At 44.4% G+C, this 18742-nt stretch overlaps 1 protein-coding gene across 1 annotated transcript in view; it reads right to left on the reverse strand.

Moving 5' to 3' along the window:
- Nucleotides 1-18742, reverse strand: part of CNTNAP2 (contactin associated protein 2) — a 1478782-nt gene that overhangs the window by 138636 nt on the left and 1321404 nt on the right. Inside the window, exon 18 of the mRNA XM_074316028.1 lies at nucleotides 2568-2804. Coding sequence (XP_074172129.1) covers nucleotides 2568-2804 — 237 coding nt within the window. The remainder of the gene's footprint in view (nucleotides 1-2567; nucleotides 2805-18742) is intronic.

Here is an 18742-nt window from a genome sequence, read left to right on the forward strand (position 1 = left end):
ACACATTCAAGGTTCTCAGGCACATTAGGTACTCAGTGAATGTTTGTTAAATAAATCAATAGAGGAATACAGTTCACACCTAAATGTAGCAGAGGGAGAGAGAGACATATTTTGTGTAGAGTGGGCCATTTGCCACCATTCCCCTGGATGACTAATCCACACAGGGGAGAGACCGGGCTGGTATGTCCCCTTGCTATGTCTGGTCCCATGCCTGTCCTGCTGTGAACTCTCACATGGCTGAGTGTGACACGAGTGTTGCAAGTTTTTTATTTTCATAAACGGCCGCACCAAGGCAGACCTTCCAAAGCCCATCTGAAGGGGGATTGCTTTGGAGGCTTGTGAAAAAAATGGGCACTCTATTTCAAGAGGAAGTTAGAGGTGAGACATCATTGAGTAGAGATTAGAGAATGTAGCAAAGAAGGAAATGAAAATAAATACTGGTAATTTCAGTACCAGTGCGTCTCCTAAAAATAATCACAGTGAATATCTTGGTGTGTTTTCTCACAGATTGCTTCCCGTGCCTGTGTGTGCCTGTGTGTGCGTGCGTGTGTGTGTTTGATTTTATATAAACAAATCAGGCTGTGCATGATGTGTACGGACCTGCTTTATTCACGTAACAGACTATCGTGAACACTAATTCCACCCCCGAAAGCACAGACCTTTGCCATTCAAGGAAGGCCCACCACGGACTTCCACCAGCTCATTCTTTGGGGAGTGACCGTGGCCGCTCTTCCTGGAGGCTGAGGTGTTGGCTGCAGTCCCACTATGACGATGTCACAGGAAGTGCTGTGCTAACAGCAGGCTGCCTGGGAGGCGAGACCCAGACAGAGGGGGCACCTGGCTGGAGGCCTCAGAGGGCAGGTCCCCTGTCTGTGTACAAGCCTGCCTGGAAGGTCATGACTCCTCTCAACCAGCAACAACTGTCATTGTCCCCAAGTCACAAAGATCCTTGTCTAGACTCGGAAGGATGCCCACAATATTTTCCAAATACGTTTTGCAGGTTTCAATTTTACTCTTTTTGGCTCGAGCCAATAACTGAGTCAAATGCTAAACAGATATTAAGGGAATATTTCGGTGTCTTTCGTGTAAACCCTTTGAGATAAGGTCAAAGGAAATAAACGGGCTTCACTGACTCTCTCTCCAGCACTGGCGAAGCTGCCTTTCCATTTGTGAATATTGCCTGTTAACCCCCAGAGGTCCGGGATGAGCCACTGTGTTTAACCTAAGTCTTCAAAAACAAGGGGGTCGTGATTTTCTTTGAGTTGGTACTTATGTACATAGTGGAATCGCTCAGGCATTAGCGCTTACTTGATTGCATTCAGACATCACTTTGGCAATGGAATGACTGCATTAAATTAGCATCAAGCACAATGGATGGTAATTGCAGGACTGTCATTTCTACAAGTACAGAATTAATGTGTTCTGCAAACCCATCCCTTTGTCCCCCACAGGAAAATCATAGACCCACGTTGTTCTGAGCAGGAAGAGGCACCATGAATGTGCAATGGTGTCATTCAGCCATGGGGCTCCTTTCCATCTTGTGGTCTCATGCTCAGTCCTCAGATGCTGTCTGACCTACTTTCTATGCTCACATGACAGCACCGCCAGGCAGTAGCCTGGATGTACAGAGAATGTTATGGAATCATTCCTCCTCCTGTGTGGTATCCTGTGTGGATAATGCCAGCAAAACAACCCTCCATGTATTCATGACAGAATGAATTGGCTACTTAGGCAAAGCTGCTTATTAAGAGGTGCACCAACATTTACAGAAAACTCTATACATTCATTTAGAAAGAGAAGAGTGATTTACACGCATTTCAACCGTAGCTCGGGAAGAGTGCCAGCTCTGCCTCTCCCCAGCCCTCTTGTTTACATATGGGAAATGAAGACACAGAGCAGCTGAGTGAATGTCTTCCCAGGTATTAGATACATCCAGAATGACAATACCCATATGCACTGGGCTCTTGGAGCCTGCTGACGGGCTCTGCAGAACTTATCGGGGATTCAAAGAATTATTCAAGACTGGACTCCCGCAGTAAAAGCAGGGACCTGACCAAACAGACATGGTATATCAGTATTTATTCCTGCAGTATCGCGAGGCCCTGTGCAAGAGTAACAATGATGACAATGGCATCACCGGCCAAAGAGGCTTCCTTGGGAGTCGAGCTGGAATCCAGCCCCCTAGCGGGTGGGGTGGCTGCACTCTGCTGAGACAGTGTGCTCACGCCCCACGACATCCTTAAGCGGAGGGTCAGGCTCAAGTCCCCTCGCAAGGGCCGCTTACTCTGCCACTCACCGTTAAGGTGTGACATGGCTATTTGCTTTGTAATGCGCTACCCAGGGCACAGTTTATTTGGTGGAATTGGGGGGACATTCTGCACCACTCTCAAAGCTTCTCTCATCTCTTCTTACTACGCAACAAAAATTAGGGACTGATGGAAGGGAATGAGGGAATGATGGGGAAGAATATGGACAGCGTACCCTCAGAATAAAGGTACACTTGTATATGGCTGAAAACTCATTAAGTCAATGATGTGTAGAAATGACCAGAAACAGGTCCTGCTTACCTTTGTTGCAGAAGGTTCCATCGTACGCTGTGCTGGAGCAGTCACAGGAGTAGCCATGGTATTTCTCGATGCATTTGCCTCCATTCTCGCAGTTTGTCCCGTAACTGGTGCAGTGGCCTGAGCATCCGGATTTGAACCCAGAAGTGACCTTTGCTCTTTCCTCCAGGTCCAACGTCACCCCATTCATCCTCAGGGAGCGGATGCAGCCCAGGAAGCCCTGCTGGCCTCCGGCACCACCTGGGAACGACAGAAGGCATGCAGCTCAGATGGCATAATCTCTGCTATGGCCCGTTTTGCATTCATCAAACCTTGAACAGGTGTGGTAGGAGATGGGACGGCCATGTGCAGCTAGCATTCTCACTTTCAACTTGGTCTTGCCTCCTAGAAAAACTTGAAGCTTTCCCCCCTCAGGCTATAATGCTTAATTAAAAGATGCTGTCTTCTGAGATACAGTACATTTGCAACAGAAATAAAATGTTTGGAGATACACAAAGATTGTGTAAGCCGTTTTGGAAGTCTTATCTGGCTTCCTATACCAAAGAAGTTTATAGAAATCGCTGGGTTGTTTGCTCTTTAATCTCACGGCATTCAGTTCCATACCGGTATCTATTGAAAGAAATATAAAAAGGCAGAGGGATGTGAATATTTTAACGCAGTTAACAAGTCCATAAGACGGGAGGCTCAAGTCCATGTGAAATGTGACTGTAAGGCCTCGTTCATGTCTCGTGAAATGCTTTCCTTTTAAGTTCACGTTCAGGATTCCCAGGGCTTCTTGTCTGGTGCGGATGGAAACTGGAATTGATAATTTCACACAGAAGTGAACCACCCCACGTTTATTACAGGTCGGGTTAGATTTCATTGCTTTTGTCTAAATGCCACTGCAAGACACATCAGACCAACACCAAGTTCACTGTGCTTTTCTAAGTCAGAGTTAGATGGAGGTTCATGAGCACGAAAATATTAACATCTCTTTTAGAATAACAACTTTTCTGGAAAGTAAATAAAACAACAACCTGGCAAGGACGAGAAAACTGAGGCTTAGAGAAGTGAAGAGTTTGCTCAAGGACTCAGAGGTTGGAAGCGGCATCGTTTCCTCAGATCTGTTTTACTGCACACAGCCTGTGGCCAAACATTCTGTTCTATGCCGACAGACCGTCCCAGAGCAGAACTTCAGGCTCAGGACCACACAGTTGTCATGGTTTGGAAGTCTTCAGAAACGGATTCAATAGGATTGTGAGAGTTTGGGTAAAGCTGGTAGTCTGGGGATTGACTCTGACTCCTTATTCTATTATTTGGATAAAAGTGTACAATGTAGCAGACTCATGAGACAGGGCTGATGGATCAAAAGCTGGTGGCGCAGAGATGGATTAGCGTTTGCTTGTGCCTGGAAATCCGCAGCCATGAAATGACAAATGAGGCATTCAATTATCTTTCTAAACCCAAGTCCTGCAGTTCTCTTATTGGGTAGCACATAGACCTGAGTAATAATTCTCCAGGGATTATTTTTCTAATAAAATATTTGAAGAGAGGATTAATTGAAGGCAGTCCAATGCCCTTTTTGATCAAAGCTATGGGACAGTAGATGGCAGAGGAGGTATTAAAAACAATCACTCTGAAGGATTTCCCACTTTGCAATCTGCTCGTCAGCTCAGCCTCATATCTCTGTGCCGAAGAGAAATTGGGCCTTTGCTATGATTTGGAACAATTTCAATCCATGAGTCACCCTTTATGTGTTAAAATTTTAGTTTGGCTTCTATCCTTTTAGCAACTATGGCTTTTGTTTTTGCAATAAGGGACTTCCAAAGGCCTTTTGCTCAATAAATGCCTAGCCATTCAGGTTTTCATCACAAGTCAATTAGACTATTACATTCTATCAAAATATGCTGAAATTTAAAAATCATTGTTTTTAGATCTCTCTCTTCCTTACTACAAATGTAATAGTTTTCCATTGTGGAAAGCATAAATATGCTGATAAGCAAAATGAAAAAGAGACTCTGTAATGCTACTCAGATATAACTACATACTTACACTGAACAAATAGCCTTTTCTACTTTTATCTATGAGTGCCCACGTGTGTAAAACATAAAACAAAGGGAGAAATGGGATCATGATATACACATTGTTTTGCAATTTGCTTTCTGCACTTAATATATCCCGAGACATTTTCTACAGCATCGATGAGTAACTACAATGCCTTGTCGACATCTTCGTCATAGCTCACTCCGCAGGCACTGTAACTTAGTTTACCCTTTCACGACTGTTGGATGTCCATGCTTCTTTCAGTTTCCCTCTTACGCGACACTGTAATAAATATCCCTGTAAAAACCTTTGTTTTTCCTTTCCAGTTTTTCCTCTTAGACGTGTAATTACTGGGGACAAGGGCATATACATTTTAAAGGCATTTGAGATACATTTTCCTCTAAGAAGAATTTATCAATTTGTATTAGGTCGGTGCAAAAGTAAATGAGGTTTTTGCCATTATTTTTAACCGTTTAAACCGCAGTTACTTCTGCACCAACCTAATACTTCACCAGTGGAGTACGAAGAGTCCCACCTTCTCCACAGCAATTCTAATACTCAGCTGGATCCTTTTGAATTTATAGGCTAAAGGAAGAAAAAAAAGAGTTCATGGCTTGAATCTGCATTGTTTTAAACACTGGCATTGGAATGATTTTTATGTTTTCCCAATTTTTATTTTTTGTTTCTGTCCTTTGCTTTTTGGAGGGAACAGGAGAAGGTATATTTCTTATTGATGGAAAATATATTTTGGGCTTCAACTCTTTGCTATAAATTTGACAACGACATCCTTCCAGTTTGTATCTGTTAACTTCTTTGGTGGAATTGGGGGGAATTGATGGAATGATGTTTCTTTTTCCCTATGAAAGTTTTTAAGTTTTATGTAGTCATGGCTGTCCATTTTATTTGTGTGATTTCTGCCTTTAGTATTAGAATTATAAAGGACTTTTCCAATTCAAAGTAATATAATAATTCAACTATATTTTCTTCCAGCACTTTTATGATTTTACTTCTCTTAACATTCTAATGTTTTAATCTATCTGGAATGTATTTTAATTTGGAAATAATTCATATTTAATGGATCTCAGCAATAGTTGAGAGTTTGAAGAAAAGACTTTTAAAAGACTCCTTAAATAAATATTAATATTACAAAAAATCAGATTTAAAAAGGGTCAACTGGCAGAGCAAATAAATCTAGACTGGATCATACTTTTACTATATCATTAAGGTAAAAAAATATATAGATATATAAAATTATTTATGTATACAGGCTTCGTTCCTTAAGGGTTAGAGGGGGCAGATTTTTCTGTCTCTCTGCCTCTCTGTCTTTGATTCTTTCTGGTCCTGGGTCTTTCTGAGGTTCTATACTTACCTTTCTTCCTGCCTTTGTGTGTATATCTATCTCTCCCTATCAGGCCAGTTGACTGTTCTGGGTTAGTTGTGTGGGATTCATAAAATCACTAATCTCTCTCCCCATCAGTTTTTCCATAAAAAAAAGGTGGTTGAACTAGATGATGTCTCTGATTCCTTCCTTCCAGTTCTGAATTTCTCTGGTCCACGATGCACAACCTCTGCCTCTGTGCTCATGGGTCTCCATCTCTGTATTTCAGTAAACCGCTCTCAATTCCTCCTGCATTTCCTTCCCTCTTTCGTTTGCTTTTTTGCACTGCTGCCTGGCGTTACCCCCTCCTTCTTGTAACTGACCGTGGTAGATGACTGCAGTCTAATTTGTATTTGTTGCCTTCATTAAAGTTTTGTACTCGCTCTTCCTAATTTATGAAGCAGGTAAGTGGGATGCCATTTCTCTCTCTATAAAGGAAAACTAAATAAATTATTCTCTTTTCTTACTTAGCTGGCCTCTGATTTATTAAATTGATCAGTGAGTTGGAAAGTGCTTTCACTGATCTAGTCGATATGAAGAAAAATCTTTTGTCTTGAAAATGGTTGTTATATATTATGCAAAAGATGTTAATTCACTACAACCAGTGATAATTATTTGAGTCCAGCTCATGTGCTTTATAGATATCTTTCTTGATGACTGATGTCATAAGCTGAAATTGTAGGTCTGCAAGCGAAAATGCTACTTAACCTTTGATAATTAGAAAATCAACACACTGTCACTGGAGAGACCCCCTGCCATGCAAAGGCTCCACGCACATTTATCAGACCTGTGATAATTATCTTAGGTGAGATGCGGGCTTAATTTGTAAATCATTGTCATGTGAAATGCTATTCAAATATTGTAATTAAAGATTAATTATGAAAATGCTGTAACTACCCATAATGAATAATACAACCATCAAACGCACAGAAGATTGGGGCAACATAATCAGGTATTAAATTAAACCTGAAAGTCATGGGTGAGAGGAATGATAAAAAAACACACTGCTCTCAAACTCAGAGCTTAATGTTTTCTATGGAGCTACGTCGGGTTCCGTAGCACATTTGCCCAGAGAGACTGGCCACTCATTCTCCACAGTCAGGTATTACACCAAAGCTCACACACATGGAATCTAATTTACCCCTTCAATAAATATGATTTCATGCCTACTGGGCGCCAGGCCTTGTCCAGGCATTTGGAAGGAAGTGTGAGAAGCAAAACACACCAAAATCTTTGCTCTTGTAGACCTTACCTTCTTGCAGAGGGAGAGGGAAACGTAACAATAAACAAGTCGAGTATATTGTGTGCTAGAAGGGGAGAAAAGCCGGGCAGGGTTCCGTGGGGTCAGGTGGAATGGGGGAGGTTATGAATTTGATAGACCCACTGGGAAAGTCTCAGAGTATCTGCCAGCTTATTGCTGGGAAGAGGGATCCATGATAAAGAGGGAAGAGCAATGCCCTGCAGGTGGGGGCAGCAGGGAGGAGGAGAGGGAGGAGGGAGCTCCGAAAAACAAGGCCACCCATCAGGTCACGCATGTGAGGTGCTGGGAAAGGCACTTCTAGAAAAATGGAGGAGCTACATTCTTGCCTGACGGTTAAAAGAAGTAGAATCGCAAATAGCCTGCGGTGTAAGGTGCAGTTTGACATACGAGAGGCATCCAACAGGGGGGAGGAAAGCAGGAACTGTGGTGGTAAGATCTACTCTTGTATATTGGCTTGGCTGCTGACTGCGTGTGGTTTCCCCAGCTCCTTCTGGGTCCTTGGTCTCCTTATGTATAAAACTGGCATGACCATATGCGCCTTGTAGGAGCATATTAATAATAGGTGATGCTACACCCCTTTGTACTAGTACTCAGTTATGATAGCTGTTGTTTGTATTATTACTATTATTCAGTATAAACAGAATTCTACAGAAGCACACAGAATACATTAAATATGGCTCAGATGAGTGTACACAAGTCTGATATTAGAGGTATCACAAGTGCGCCTATCCCCCCATCCCCCAAATTCATAAATTGAAGACCTCACCCAATTTGACTGTATTTGGAGGTGGGGCTTTGAAAGGGGGAATTCAGGTAAAATGAGGTCATAAGTGTGGGGCTCTCATCTAATAAACTGGTGTCTTTATAAGAAGAGGAAGCAACAACGGGATGAGCACATACAGAAAAATGGCCACGTGCGGACACAGTGAGAAGGCAGCGTCTGTAAGCCAGAGACAGTGGCCTCAGGAGAAACTAACCCTGCCAGCACCTGGATCTTGGACTTCCAGTCTCCAGAACTGTGAGAAAATAGATTTCTGTTGTGTAAGCCGCTCAGTGTTGAGTGTGGCAGCCCAAGCAGATTATGACAACGGATAATGGGTTACCATCAAGTGTGGGCTGGTCCCGGCTGCCTGAGAGACTGACCTGGGAATCCCTCTTCTGTGTTCTTGGGAGATACGGGGTTAGGATGGGTGTTTTCTCATCTTGTCTGCTGTGTGCAACCATATCCAGATTAATGGAGCTGGGACATGGCAGGGAGGTCTGACACCTATGACAGGAATGGTAGGAAAAGATTGGCGGGAAATAGAGGTGTGATTTCTCTGGGAGCAAGTGACCCACCAGACCTTGGTCTTCTCCATGGCAGCCACATCTGGCCCGTGCAGGTGGGGGGTGGGTGGGAGTGGGGCCAAAGCAGTTGTGTGGTTGGATCGGCTGGGCCTCCCAGAGTTGCAGGTACTATACCTGTTCCATCTCCTGTTCTATGTGTTGCCATTCTCTCTTAGGTTTTGACTGGTAACTTGAACCCATAAAAAACCCCTGTGGTATCAGTACAGGAGTGTAAAATAAAAACCCAGTTATCCGGTCAAGCTGAGGACCTGAGAATGGTCACGGCTGCTCAGTAGTACAGAGCTGCGTGATGGACAAGTATTGATCAGGGCTGCCTCTGCCAGCTACATATTGGAAGGGATCTATGAAAAAGCTTCCATGTATTCAGCAAGCGGGGGCTTGGAGAATTGCTTTTTCAGATAATGCTCATGAGTGCTCATTCATAACTTCACTCAATAGGATGGATTTTTTTTTTTTAGTACATTATCACTGCATAGATTTTCTTAAGTCTTTGAAGTAAAGGACATACGAAACATAGGAATCCAAACTATTTAAACTAGAAGAAAACTTCCACAGAGAGGCTGAGGGAATACTGGGTTTCTGATAGCAGAAAGCACTTGTAAGTGTCTAAATGGACTTTTTCTGTGATGGAGATGGTGCTAAGAGGTCCGAGTGCATCCTAGAGGTTATGGTGGCAGGGCAAGCATGCTACAACACTGCTGTCTCAAAGCTAATATTAATTAACTACTAGCTGTATCAGGTACTGTTCCAAACTTCACATGTTTTAACTCTCAGAGATAGATATTATTATGCCTATTTTACAGGTGAGGAAACTAAGACCAAGAGAGCTGATTTATCACACAGCGAGTAAGGGGCCAGGATTCATGCTCAGGCCATCAGGCTTGTAAGCCTGCCCTCATGCTATGCTGTCACTGCCATCCTGCCTTGTGGGTTTGCATCGCAAGAGATTCTTTCTTCTACGTGTGACATGTTTCGAGGCATCGCTGTGCGTCAGTGTGGAAAATGCTGACGGAGTGATGAGTATCTGAGCTACGTCATTCATGGCTTGGCAGAACGCTTTCCCTGAAGCCACGAGGATGGCGGACGCTGAAAGAGGAACACCGTACTCAGAGCCGGGGACACGAATATCCGGGCTGATCTCTAGGGCACCAAGGAGGAGATGCTTCTTAGATGCTGCTGTTGAAGCCGTTTTTTCCCCTGGTGCAAGAGCCAAACACTGCAAAGCAGTTACACACATTGGCCCGTGAGGGTGGGTGGCCGATCGTCCCCTACACTTGGTGTGACAGCAGCACGGCAAAGGGCCACTGCTCTGTAGCAAGTCTCATCGTGCCGAGTCCCTCACAGAAGTGGGGACAGAGAGACTACAGTGTTAAACCACCAGGTTCAGCCCAGATCCAAAATTTAAATTATTAATAGTTATTTTAGTAAACGTCAATGCAAACCCAAATTTTGAATACGTCAGCTTAGAACTCTGTCCACATATATCTTTTACAAACATGTGCGTGTTATTGTTCCTATTATGTGTTCTGGTGGTGAATTCTGCTCATCTTTGGAGCAAAATAGCACCTTCTTTCTGCTGAGCTTAAGATAGCTCATGTCTTCTCGGTCCCCATATTCATATTCTCTCTCTCTCTCTCTCTCTCTCTCTCTCTCTCTCTCTCTCTCTCTCTCTCTCTCTCTCTCTCTCTCTCTCTCTCTCTCTCTCCAATCTGTCTTTAAAAGCCTTTATTTTTTAAACAACCACATCCATTCCCTTTTCCTCCAGCCTCAGGAATCCCCAGTGCTATCAGCCACCTGTCACCTTGTTCTCTCACTTCCAAACTCCAGACTTCAAACAAGCCTTTGCAAATGTTAGTCCCAGGTCAAGGCTGGGTTTCGGGCCTGGGAGGGACCAGCACAGCTCTGATGAGCAGCCTTCCAGGATGTATGAGGTTTCCAAGACCAGAGGGCGGAAGAAAAAGAGAAGCGGGGGGAGGAGAGGGGTTAGCAGAGAGGCTGAGGGCTGAGCAGTGGGCTGTTCTGAGGCCAGGCTGCCATGAAGTGTGGTGAGACACGTCAAGTAATGGGGGGAGGCCAGGAAAAGAGAAGACAGCAAAGGGCTATTTGATTGGGTGGTTTTTGCAACAGACCTTTCAATGTGGTAATGGGACACTTATCAGGGAGAGACTAGGTTAGCAGGTGAAGATACACCACTGGTTTATGAATCAATTAGAGCAGAGATGGCAGCCCCTGCCTGGGTGGCAAGAAGGCGTTTTGACGTCGTGTGTGGGGACACGAGGCGGGTGGAAACAGGAAGGGACTGAGACAGATGGGAATTAGTGGTTCCACATCGTGAGGCAAAGGTTTTCTGCACAACCTTAACCCTCCACGAAGAGCACAGCTCAGGCCCGAGTGTTTGCTTCTCCCCTGAGGCGGACGGTGGTAGAGAACGCATTTGGTCCTGTCGGGAATGAGAGCAAGCTCATGAGGAGAAGTGACAGACCTCGGAGGAGGGCAAACGCTATGAAGGAAGGACAACGACACGACCTGTGTAGGAGGGGCAGAAGGTGAGAGCGCAGAAACGCAGAGAGTGAACCTAACAGACATCTTAATTATTGTGCTGACACGACGTAACAGCAAGGTTAGCCTCGTCATACCTTTGTGGTAGTGGAAACACGATGAAGAAGGATTGTTTGGAGATACTGAGAATCAAAAGAAAACCTGTAATTGTTGCAACAGAGGTTTCCATGGAGGGAATGAAGAATAGAACAGACAGACCATGTTCGTGGATTGGAGGGTTGGGTTAATAAACCCTCCCCAAATGCAACAGAAAAGGATAAAATAATTAAAAGAATGAAAGGCAAGTAAAGAACCACGGATGCTAGACGTGTCAACAGTTGTGCCATAATAACCTCATCAGGAACAGCAGACACAGAGAAGGAACTGTTTGAAAACAATAATGACTCAGAATTTTCCACAGTAAACACTATCAGACCATAGACTGAAGGGCTCAGAAAGTGCGAAACAGAGTAGATAAGGAAGCAACCCCACCTACACCTACAGCTGTGGTTCTTAACCTGAGGTCCACGACCCCAGGTGTTCACATACGAGAGTCAGGAGGCTTGAGAACATGGGTGGGATAAACCTTACCTGTTCCTTTTCACTCACCTCTGAAAGAATTTAGCATTTGCTTCAATTAGGAATTAAAAATAAAATCTCAGTAGTATTAGCAGTACCTGTAACACTGTCGCTAACAGAAAGTCATAGATATATTCATATGATATTACAGTTATAGATTTTTTGAAACATCACTTATGATCATGGTAAACTTGAAATGATGGTAGTTATTAACCTGATACTAGATCTTGCTATGTAAAACATGAGTAACGCATTGAATATATTATTACTGTATCACATGCTTGTTGTTTTAATGTTTTGATAATGTAATTTCAGTATATTTGGCTTCTTTTGTAATTTGTGATATTTTACATTACTCACGTAAAACATTATTCTGAGCAGAGCAACATGGGTTTTCCCAGACTGGCCCCCCCAAATGCTAACAGCCCCCATATTACAAGGAAGCTAAGAACTATTAAAGGGGAAGGAGAGATTCATGAGTGAGAATGTAACCGATGCCAGACTTCTCAACTGTAACACGGGCTATAAACGAGTGTGGGTGTGAATATGGGAACTGCTAAAGGCAGTTGCAGGGCGTGCAAAGTCTCAAAGGATTCCCCGAAGTCTTAGAAAAATTGCTCTGGAGTAAAAAGGGAAAAGAATCCAAGAGGAGATAAGGCACGGGAAATACGAGTAAGTAGAAAGAAAAACATAGTAAATATTAATGTTTTCTAACAAGCAATTAAAAATAAATATATCCATAAGATTCTACAATTAAAACTATAGATGATATCAAGATGGCAGGTGCTGAGGTGGGGAAGGGGGTCCGTGAGCTCGGCCTCTAGTCTTATTCAGAAGGAGAACAGAGATATTGATTTGTTTTCGTGGATGACAGAGAAAAATAGCATAAGTATGAGTCTTAATGAGTTGGGGTGGTTGCCAGAGGAATTACAGTAGAATGTACAGCTTCCAAATCAGTAGAATAATATCCAATTTAATCAATGGAAATAGATGGGGGGTGGTTGGGTGGGGAAACAAATGAAATACGGAAAATTGAAAACACAAGGTAAGATGGCAGAACATACCCTAATGTAACAGTAGTTAAAAATAAATGAATAAAAGACAGAGAGTCTCAAATTAGATTTCTAAAAGACACAGCATTATGCTGAGACACATTGAAACAGGATACAAACACCATACAAAACACCAGGCAAATATTAACAAGAAGGACTGCATAGTAGTTTTAAGAGCAGAAACAAAACTGTGCGATGAAAACCATCGTAGGGAATAAGGATGGAAACTACATACTGGTATAAGGAACAATAAATTCAAAAGATAATGAATATGTCTAACTAGCAAAATAGCCTCAAATTATAGAAAGCTAACAATGATAGAACTATTGGTAAAAATAGGTCATCAACCAACAGAGTTTGAGATTTACAGTCAGAAACGGATTGGACAAGCAGTACTCAGTGAATTAAGTGTGCAGATTCCCTATGACTCAGTAATTCTCCTGGAAACACACACACACACACACACACACACACACACACACACACACGTGAGAAACCCTCATTCAGGTAACAGGGGGATGGGCCTAAATACATTCACTGAAGCATTGCTCGTGGTAGCTAAGAGTTTGGAGAAACCCAAATGCATCGTTAGAAGATGGAATACACGAGGCATGGAGACACACATAATGGGACACTACATACATAATGATCACAGAGCTACAGACAGATCTTAAAAACATAAGCCTGAGTGAAAGAGTAAAACACAGACTGAGATTGTAGTGCGATACCATTTATATAACTGACATGTTGAAGGCAATACCATGAATTTTGCAGAACAAACATATACGTTGAACAAATATATAATGGGTGGGACTAGAAAGCCGCCCAAAAAGTACATTCGGTTGGGTCCCAGCGATGGGGGGGGAGAATGGAATTGGGAATGATGCTAAACAGGGCAAATTATAAAGGGAAATTAAAACGAGTGAGGAGTACTGCCAGGACGTGACAACAGGACCATAGAATGAAGAGTGAGTCCCATGCCAGGCGACACCCAGGGGACCTCGAAAAACTGAGGCTGATGAAAGAAGAGGGGAAAGCCAGAGGCACTTGGCGGGAAACAATTCTGTTTATTTGAGCCAATGAAAGTGGGTCTCTTTTCTCTCACTCCCTTAGAGTATCACAGGGGGGGACTGTGGAGCTGGGAGGACCCATCCTTCCTCTACTCTTGTGTCACGGATACTAATTTCTTCCATTACAATCTTTTTCATGGGACAGTTGCCATTTATTATCGTGGCGTTTAGTAGACTCCTTTCGAAAGAGTAACAAACCTATATGAGAAATTATTTGATACATTTGCTGAAAAAAATTTTTTTCCATACTGATTTCTCAGTACTGGTGCCTTTATATTAAAATGTTTTCTCTAGATCAGATCATTCCAGTTGTCAGGGGAAAACCGGCAGGGAAGGCCCAGGGAGCCCCGGAAGCACGTCTGCTCGTGGCCTGGGAGTTGTCTCACACAAAAGGTGAGCAGTAAGTAGCACGGGCTCCTTTTTTAGGTTCCAAATCTCTCTCCGAAAGTTTCTACACATCTAACCTCTCAAACCGGATTTCTAAAAGAGTCAGCATTATGATAAGAGACACATTTAAACAAGATCCAAATACCATACCAAACACCAGACACAAGTCGTTCAGCCTCTGTGGAAATAGTTAATTACCAGACTGTCTTTTAGTTGAAGGCTCAAAAGATGTTAAAAGTACCCTGTCAATTTGATTATGCTGGGAGTATATGAAAAAAGGGTAAATTGTCTGTCATAACTTCCTTAATATGTGAAAACGCTAACTGTAAAACAGACAGCTGCAGTTGCAAAAGTTAATTAGTTTTGACCGCGATAGGGCAAAGGGTGGGAAAAACATGTTGGTGACTCTGAGTCGGGAAGGGCCATCCTTCAGCTGAGGTGGGGCAGGTGGGGCGGGTGGGGGGGTCTTTCTCCCGAGAACGGCTCAGCTGACTCAGTAGGGGCCTCCTGGTGGTCAAGCTGAGAAATGAAGCAATCTGGTTGCCCTGGTGGGAACAAGCTTTCACGGAGAGGCTTCTGGGTTTTATCTGGATCTTTGCTTTGTGGATAGTTTATTGATTTCATATACTGATTTGTTTTTACTATAACAGATTTTATCTAGCAACTCATTTTATTTTGTTTCTATACTTCTCGCAGTGGTTTGTAATCATGACATCACTTCCTACCTCTGTCTGGGAGAGAACACAACAGCGGGTAGTTAGTTTTAAGGGCTGAGGCAGAAGCTCTGCATTAAGGGTCCCCACTAGCATCTCAGCTCCTGCCCAACAGGCGAGACCTCAATCTTGGAGAAGGAGACTGAAAACTGTATTTAGGGCCTTGACTGATCTGAGAAGCTGTCTTTCATAAAATTCTTTCTCTGTGATTCTTTTTTTTTAAGGCTTCTGTCATGCTTGATTTCAGTCTGCAGCACCTAGTGAAAAAGAGATTTCCAAAGATGGCAAATATCATCACATTCTGAGAAAAGGATTTTGGGGGAAAGTTTGTAAGGAAAAAATACCTTCTTCCTTTGGAAATGGGATGCTCTAAGTGTGAATATGACGATTAACTCAGAGAAGTAATAAGATATCAAAAGGGACATAAACATTTCACTTATGCATTCTTTCGAGTGCTTGCTCAGCTAACAGTCATTGGGCAACCACTACAGTTTTCTTCCAGATCTCTGTTGCCTGGTAGCTTACTTTCTAGGGGGAGGACACAAAAATAAGTGGAAAAAATCGCCAGGTCTAAGGAGAATGCATAACAGTACATGACTGTTACGAGTACTGTAGATTGATGGGTGCAGAAGGCCTCGCCGAGGAGATAACCGAAGCTGGGATACGAATGACAAGAAACGGCCAGCTGTGTCAACCTGGGGACGTGTTGCAGGCAGAGGGGACAGTCAGTGCAGATACTCTAAAGCAGGAGTAAGCCTGGAGTATTCACGGAACATACCAAGACTCTGCAGACCAGGGAGGAGGCCAGCTGCAAGGGTCCAAGCAAGAAACAAGTGCAGCTTTGACTAGAGTGGGACCTGTGGCAACAGAGAGCGGTGGATGAGGCACTGAGCACACAGAGCCTGAAGGCAGAGTCCCCAGAGCTACTACTGATGGGTGGACAGTAATGAGGGAGACAGGAAATCAAGGGTAAGTCCATGCTCTGGACTCGAGCAAAAATGGGTGGATGGTTTTATCATGTACTAAGATGGGGGGGGGGTTTAAGGTAGGCATCAGAGTTCTCTCCTGTCGTGGTGACTCTGAGATGCCCAGTAGACATCCAGGTTGAGATGCCAAGTAGAGAATTTGACAAGTGGACGCAGAGTTCCTGAAAGAAGTGAGGCCTGGAGATTTCGATTTCAGAGTCGTTGGCACCTACATAGTATGGAAGCCATTGGACTAGATAAGACGGCGCAGGGAAACACATGATTGGAGAAGAAGGGAAACTCTGTGACGCGTTAACATTTAGTGGTCAGGGAGAGGAAGGGACTTCACAGGAGAGACTGAAGTTGTGGCCGGTGCGGTTGGAGGGAAAGCGGGTGAGTTCACAGCCACGGAATCCAAGAGAAGAAAGCATTTCAGGAAGGAGGGTGTGGGCAATGCTGCCGAGGGATCATGGAAAGAAGACCAGAAGAATGTGTTCCGGACACAGCTCTAGAGAGATCCATGTTGACTTTGACAACCTTTGTGAAGGGTTTACCAACAAAAGAGCCAAAAAGAAAACCCAGCGTATTTCCTCCTAGGGAGGAGTCTCATTTCCTGCCAAGAGAGCTTGTGCCCAACACTCGCTTGTCATTTCAAAGCCTCTGTGTCAGAGTCCGACCTTGATCCTTTGCCCCACCTTGACCTTGGCCACTGTGACCCTGGGATCCACAGAACTCCTATCAGGGCCGACATGTAAAATCTGGTCTCGGCTCCTTCTGTAGATGCCGTAACTGAGAGAAGTGTTTCCTCATGGGGTGCTGCTACCATTTGGGGTGTACTAGTCTTCATAGGGACAGATTCTCCTGTGCATTGTGGAAAGGTTTGTCTACAGCCGGTAGATGAAGGTAGCACCCCAGTGCCCCCACACTTTCCCAAATTCCCTGTGGGCCACAGTATCGCCTCGGAGAAGGGACCCTGGTGCAGACTGACCACGGTGGCTTAACAGTCCCCTCAACTTGACTACACTTCAGACAGGCTGCTTCCAGACCTAGACCCCTGACTTCCCTATTCTTAGGGCGTTTCCTTGAGAAAACCTGTAAGTTCTTCTCTGCCCTTTTGAGATGTCACTCTTTAAAAAAGTCTTTTGCCAGTTTTACAACCCAGGAAGGTCTTTCTCCAGGACCTGGAGTCATCTCTTTGAGATGAAAACATCAAGGGAGATAGATACTGGTTCCACTTCTCCATTCCCCCCATCTTCTCGCCCCCCGTGGGGTAGGGGTGGGGGGTGGGGGGGTGGGAGCCTCACTTCTGCAGGGCTGTAAAACTACCTCCTGGGTGAAGTCAGTTAGCAAATACTGATGGTCTACATTGTCCCTCCTACCTCAGCTCTGAAAACTCCCACAGTGAGTACTTTGCCACAACTTCAAAACAGAAAACAAAAACTCTCTTGCCCTGTTTCAGCAGAGGTGGGCTCAGCCTGAGCTGTGGCCTCTCCCACCAGAGCAGGCGCCTTGAATGAAACCTCCCTTGCCTGTGTTAAGTGCCAGGCAGTGTGCGCTTTGACCAGATGAATGGTTAAGAGCTGGGTCTCTGGAATCAGATTGTCTGGGATCAAATCCCAGCTCTGTTGCTTACTAGCTGCATGACCTTGAATCTTTAGCTTTACTTTCTTCGTTGTGAGAATAAAACGGGAATTAGTTAACAGGGGCCACTTCATCCAGTACTTGCATCGATTCAGTGAGGTAAATAAAGCACGAAGCACGTGGCCGTGAAGTACCATCCAGGACGTCAGCCAACATTTATGTTGTTGCTACTAAGTCAAGTTTGCAGAAAATTGAAAAAAAAAAAAAAATTAAAAAAGTAAAACACATATTTTCTGTGTTTTCATTCCTGCAATTTGGATTGTATATTTTTATCGTAAAATCTTACTCATACACAGAGTTGCATGTACTTCAGGACTAGAATTCCATTTTCTCCCCTTGCATGCAAACACTGATTTCCTCTTCCCTGTCTCAATACGATTGCATTTCAGATTGCAAAGGGAACAGTCCACTCGTGCTTTTGGAACCTGGAGGGTACAAGGAGCAGCCAACCACACCAGCTCATTATCGTGTTTGGGGACGTGGGCTGTTTCACGGGGCTGCTGGCCAAGCAGCTCGGAGACCGGTCAGAGCACTCTGGCCTGCATTCGCTTGTAAATCCATTTAATCAACCTCAAACCTTCCATAAACTGAAGTTACATTCAGGAGAAGAAGTTTCCCGAGAGACAGACTGCCAGAGAAGAGGAGGGCACAGGCTTCCCTGCTTCCCATCAGCATCTGAGTCGCCCTGAAGATGGGGCCTCTTCCTTAAGTCACCGACCAGGCCTCCTGTGCAGCACAGAAGATCCTGAAGGCATGACGATGACCTTCCAACCCCCTTTGGGTGACACCTTGCTCCAGAGCGATGGCTTCCTTTAAACTCCAGAGAGATTTGTGAAGAGGCCTGAGCCAACCGAGTTGAGCCTGGACGCCTGTCAATAGTTTAGCTGACCTAACCTTCTCTCTCCAGGAGCTGCTTAGGAGCCTGACTTCTTCCTGAAGCTTCCTGAAGCAGCCTCCAGCTCTCCTGAACTCTGACCTTGTCTTTTACTGCTGAGAACAGTTACACGCTCCGGCCTGGGTAGGTGACGCTGGCTGCGACTTACCCTCCACACCAGCCAGCCACTCTGAAGAGCTGGCCTACCTCTCTTCCATGTCTCACACACGCCAACTCCCTGCCCAGGTCCTGGGCTGGTCGCTGCCTCCAGGCTGAGGGCCCAGCAGACACCCTGCTTCCTCACAGCCCAGTCCCTGCTGCCTTAGCGTCCAGGACTTGAACCCTCGGCCA

Source organism: Rhinolophus sinicus, linkage group LG11 (assembly GCF_036562045.2).
Source record: "Rhinolophus sinicus isolate RSC01 linkage group LG11, ASM3656204v1, whole genome shotgun sequence".
NCBI classification, from domain to species: Eukaryota; Metazoa; Chordata; class Mammalia; order Chiroptera; family Rhinolophidae; genus Rhinolophus; species Rhinolophus sinicus.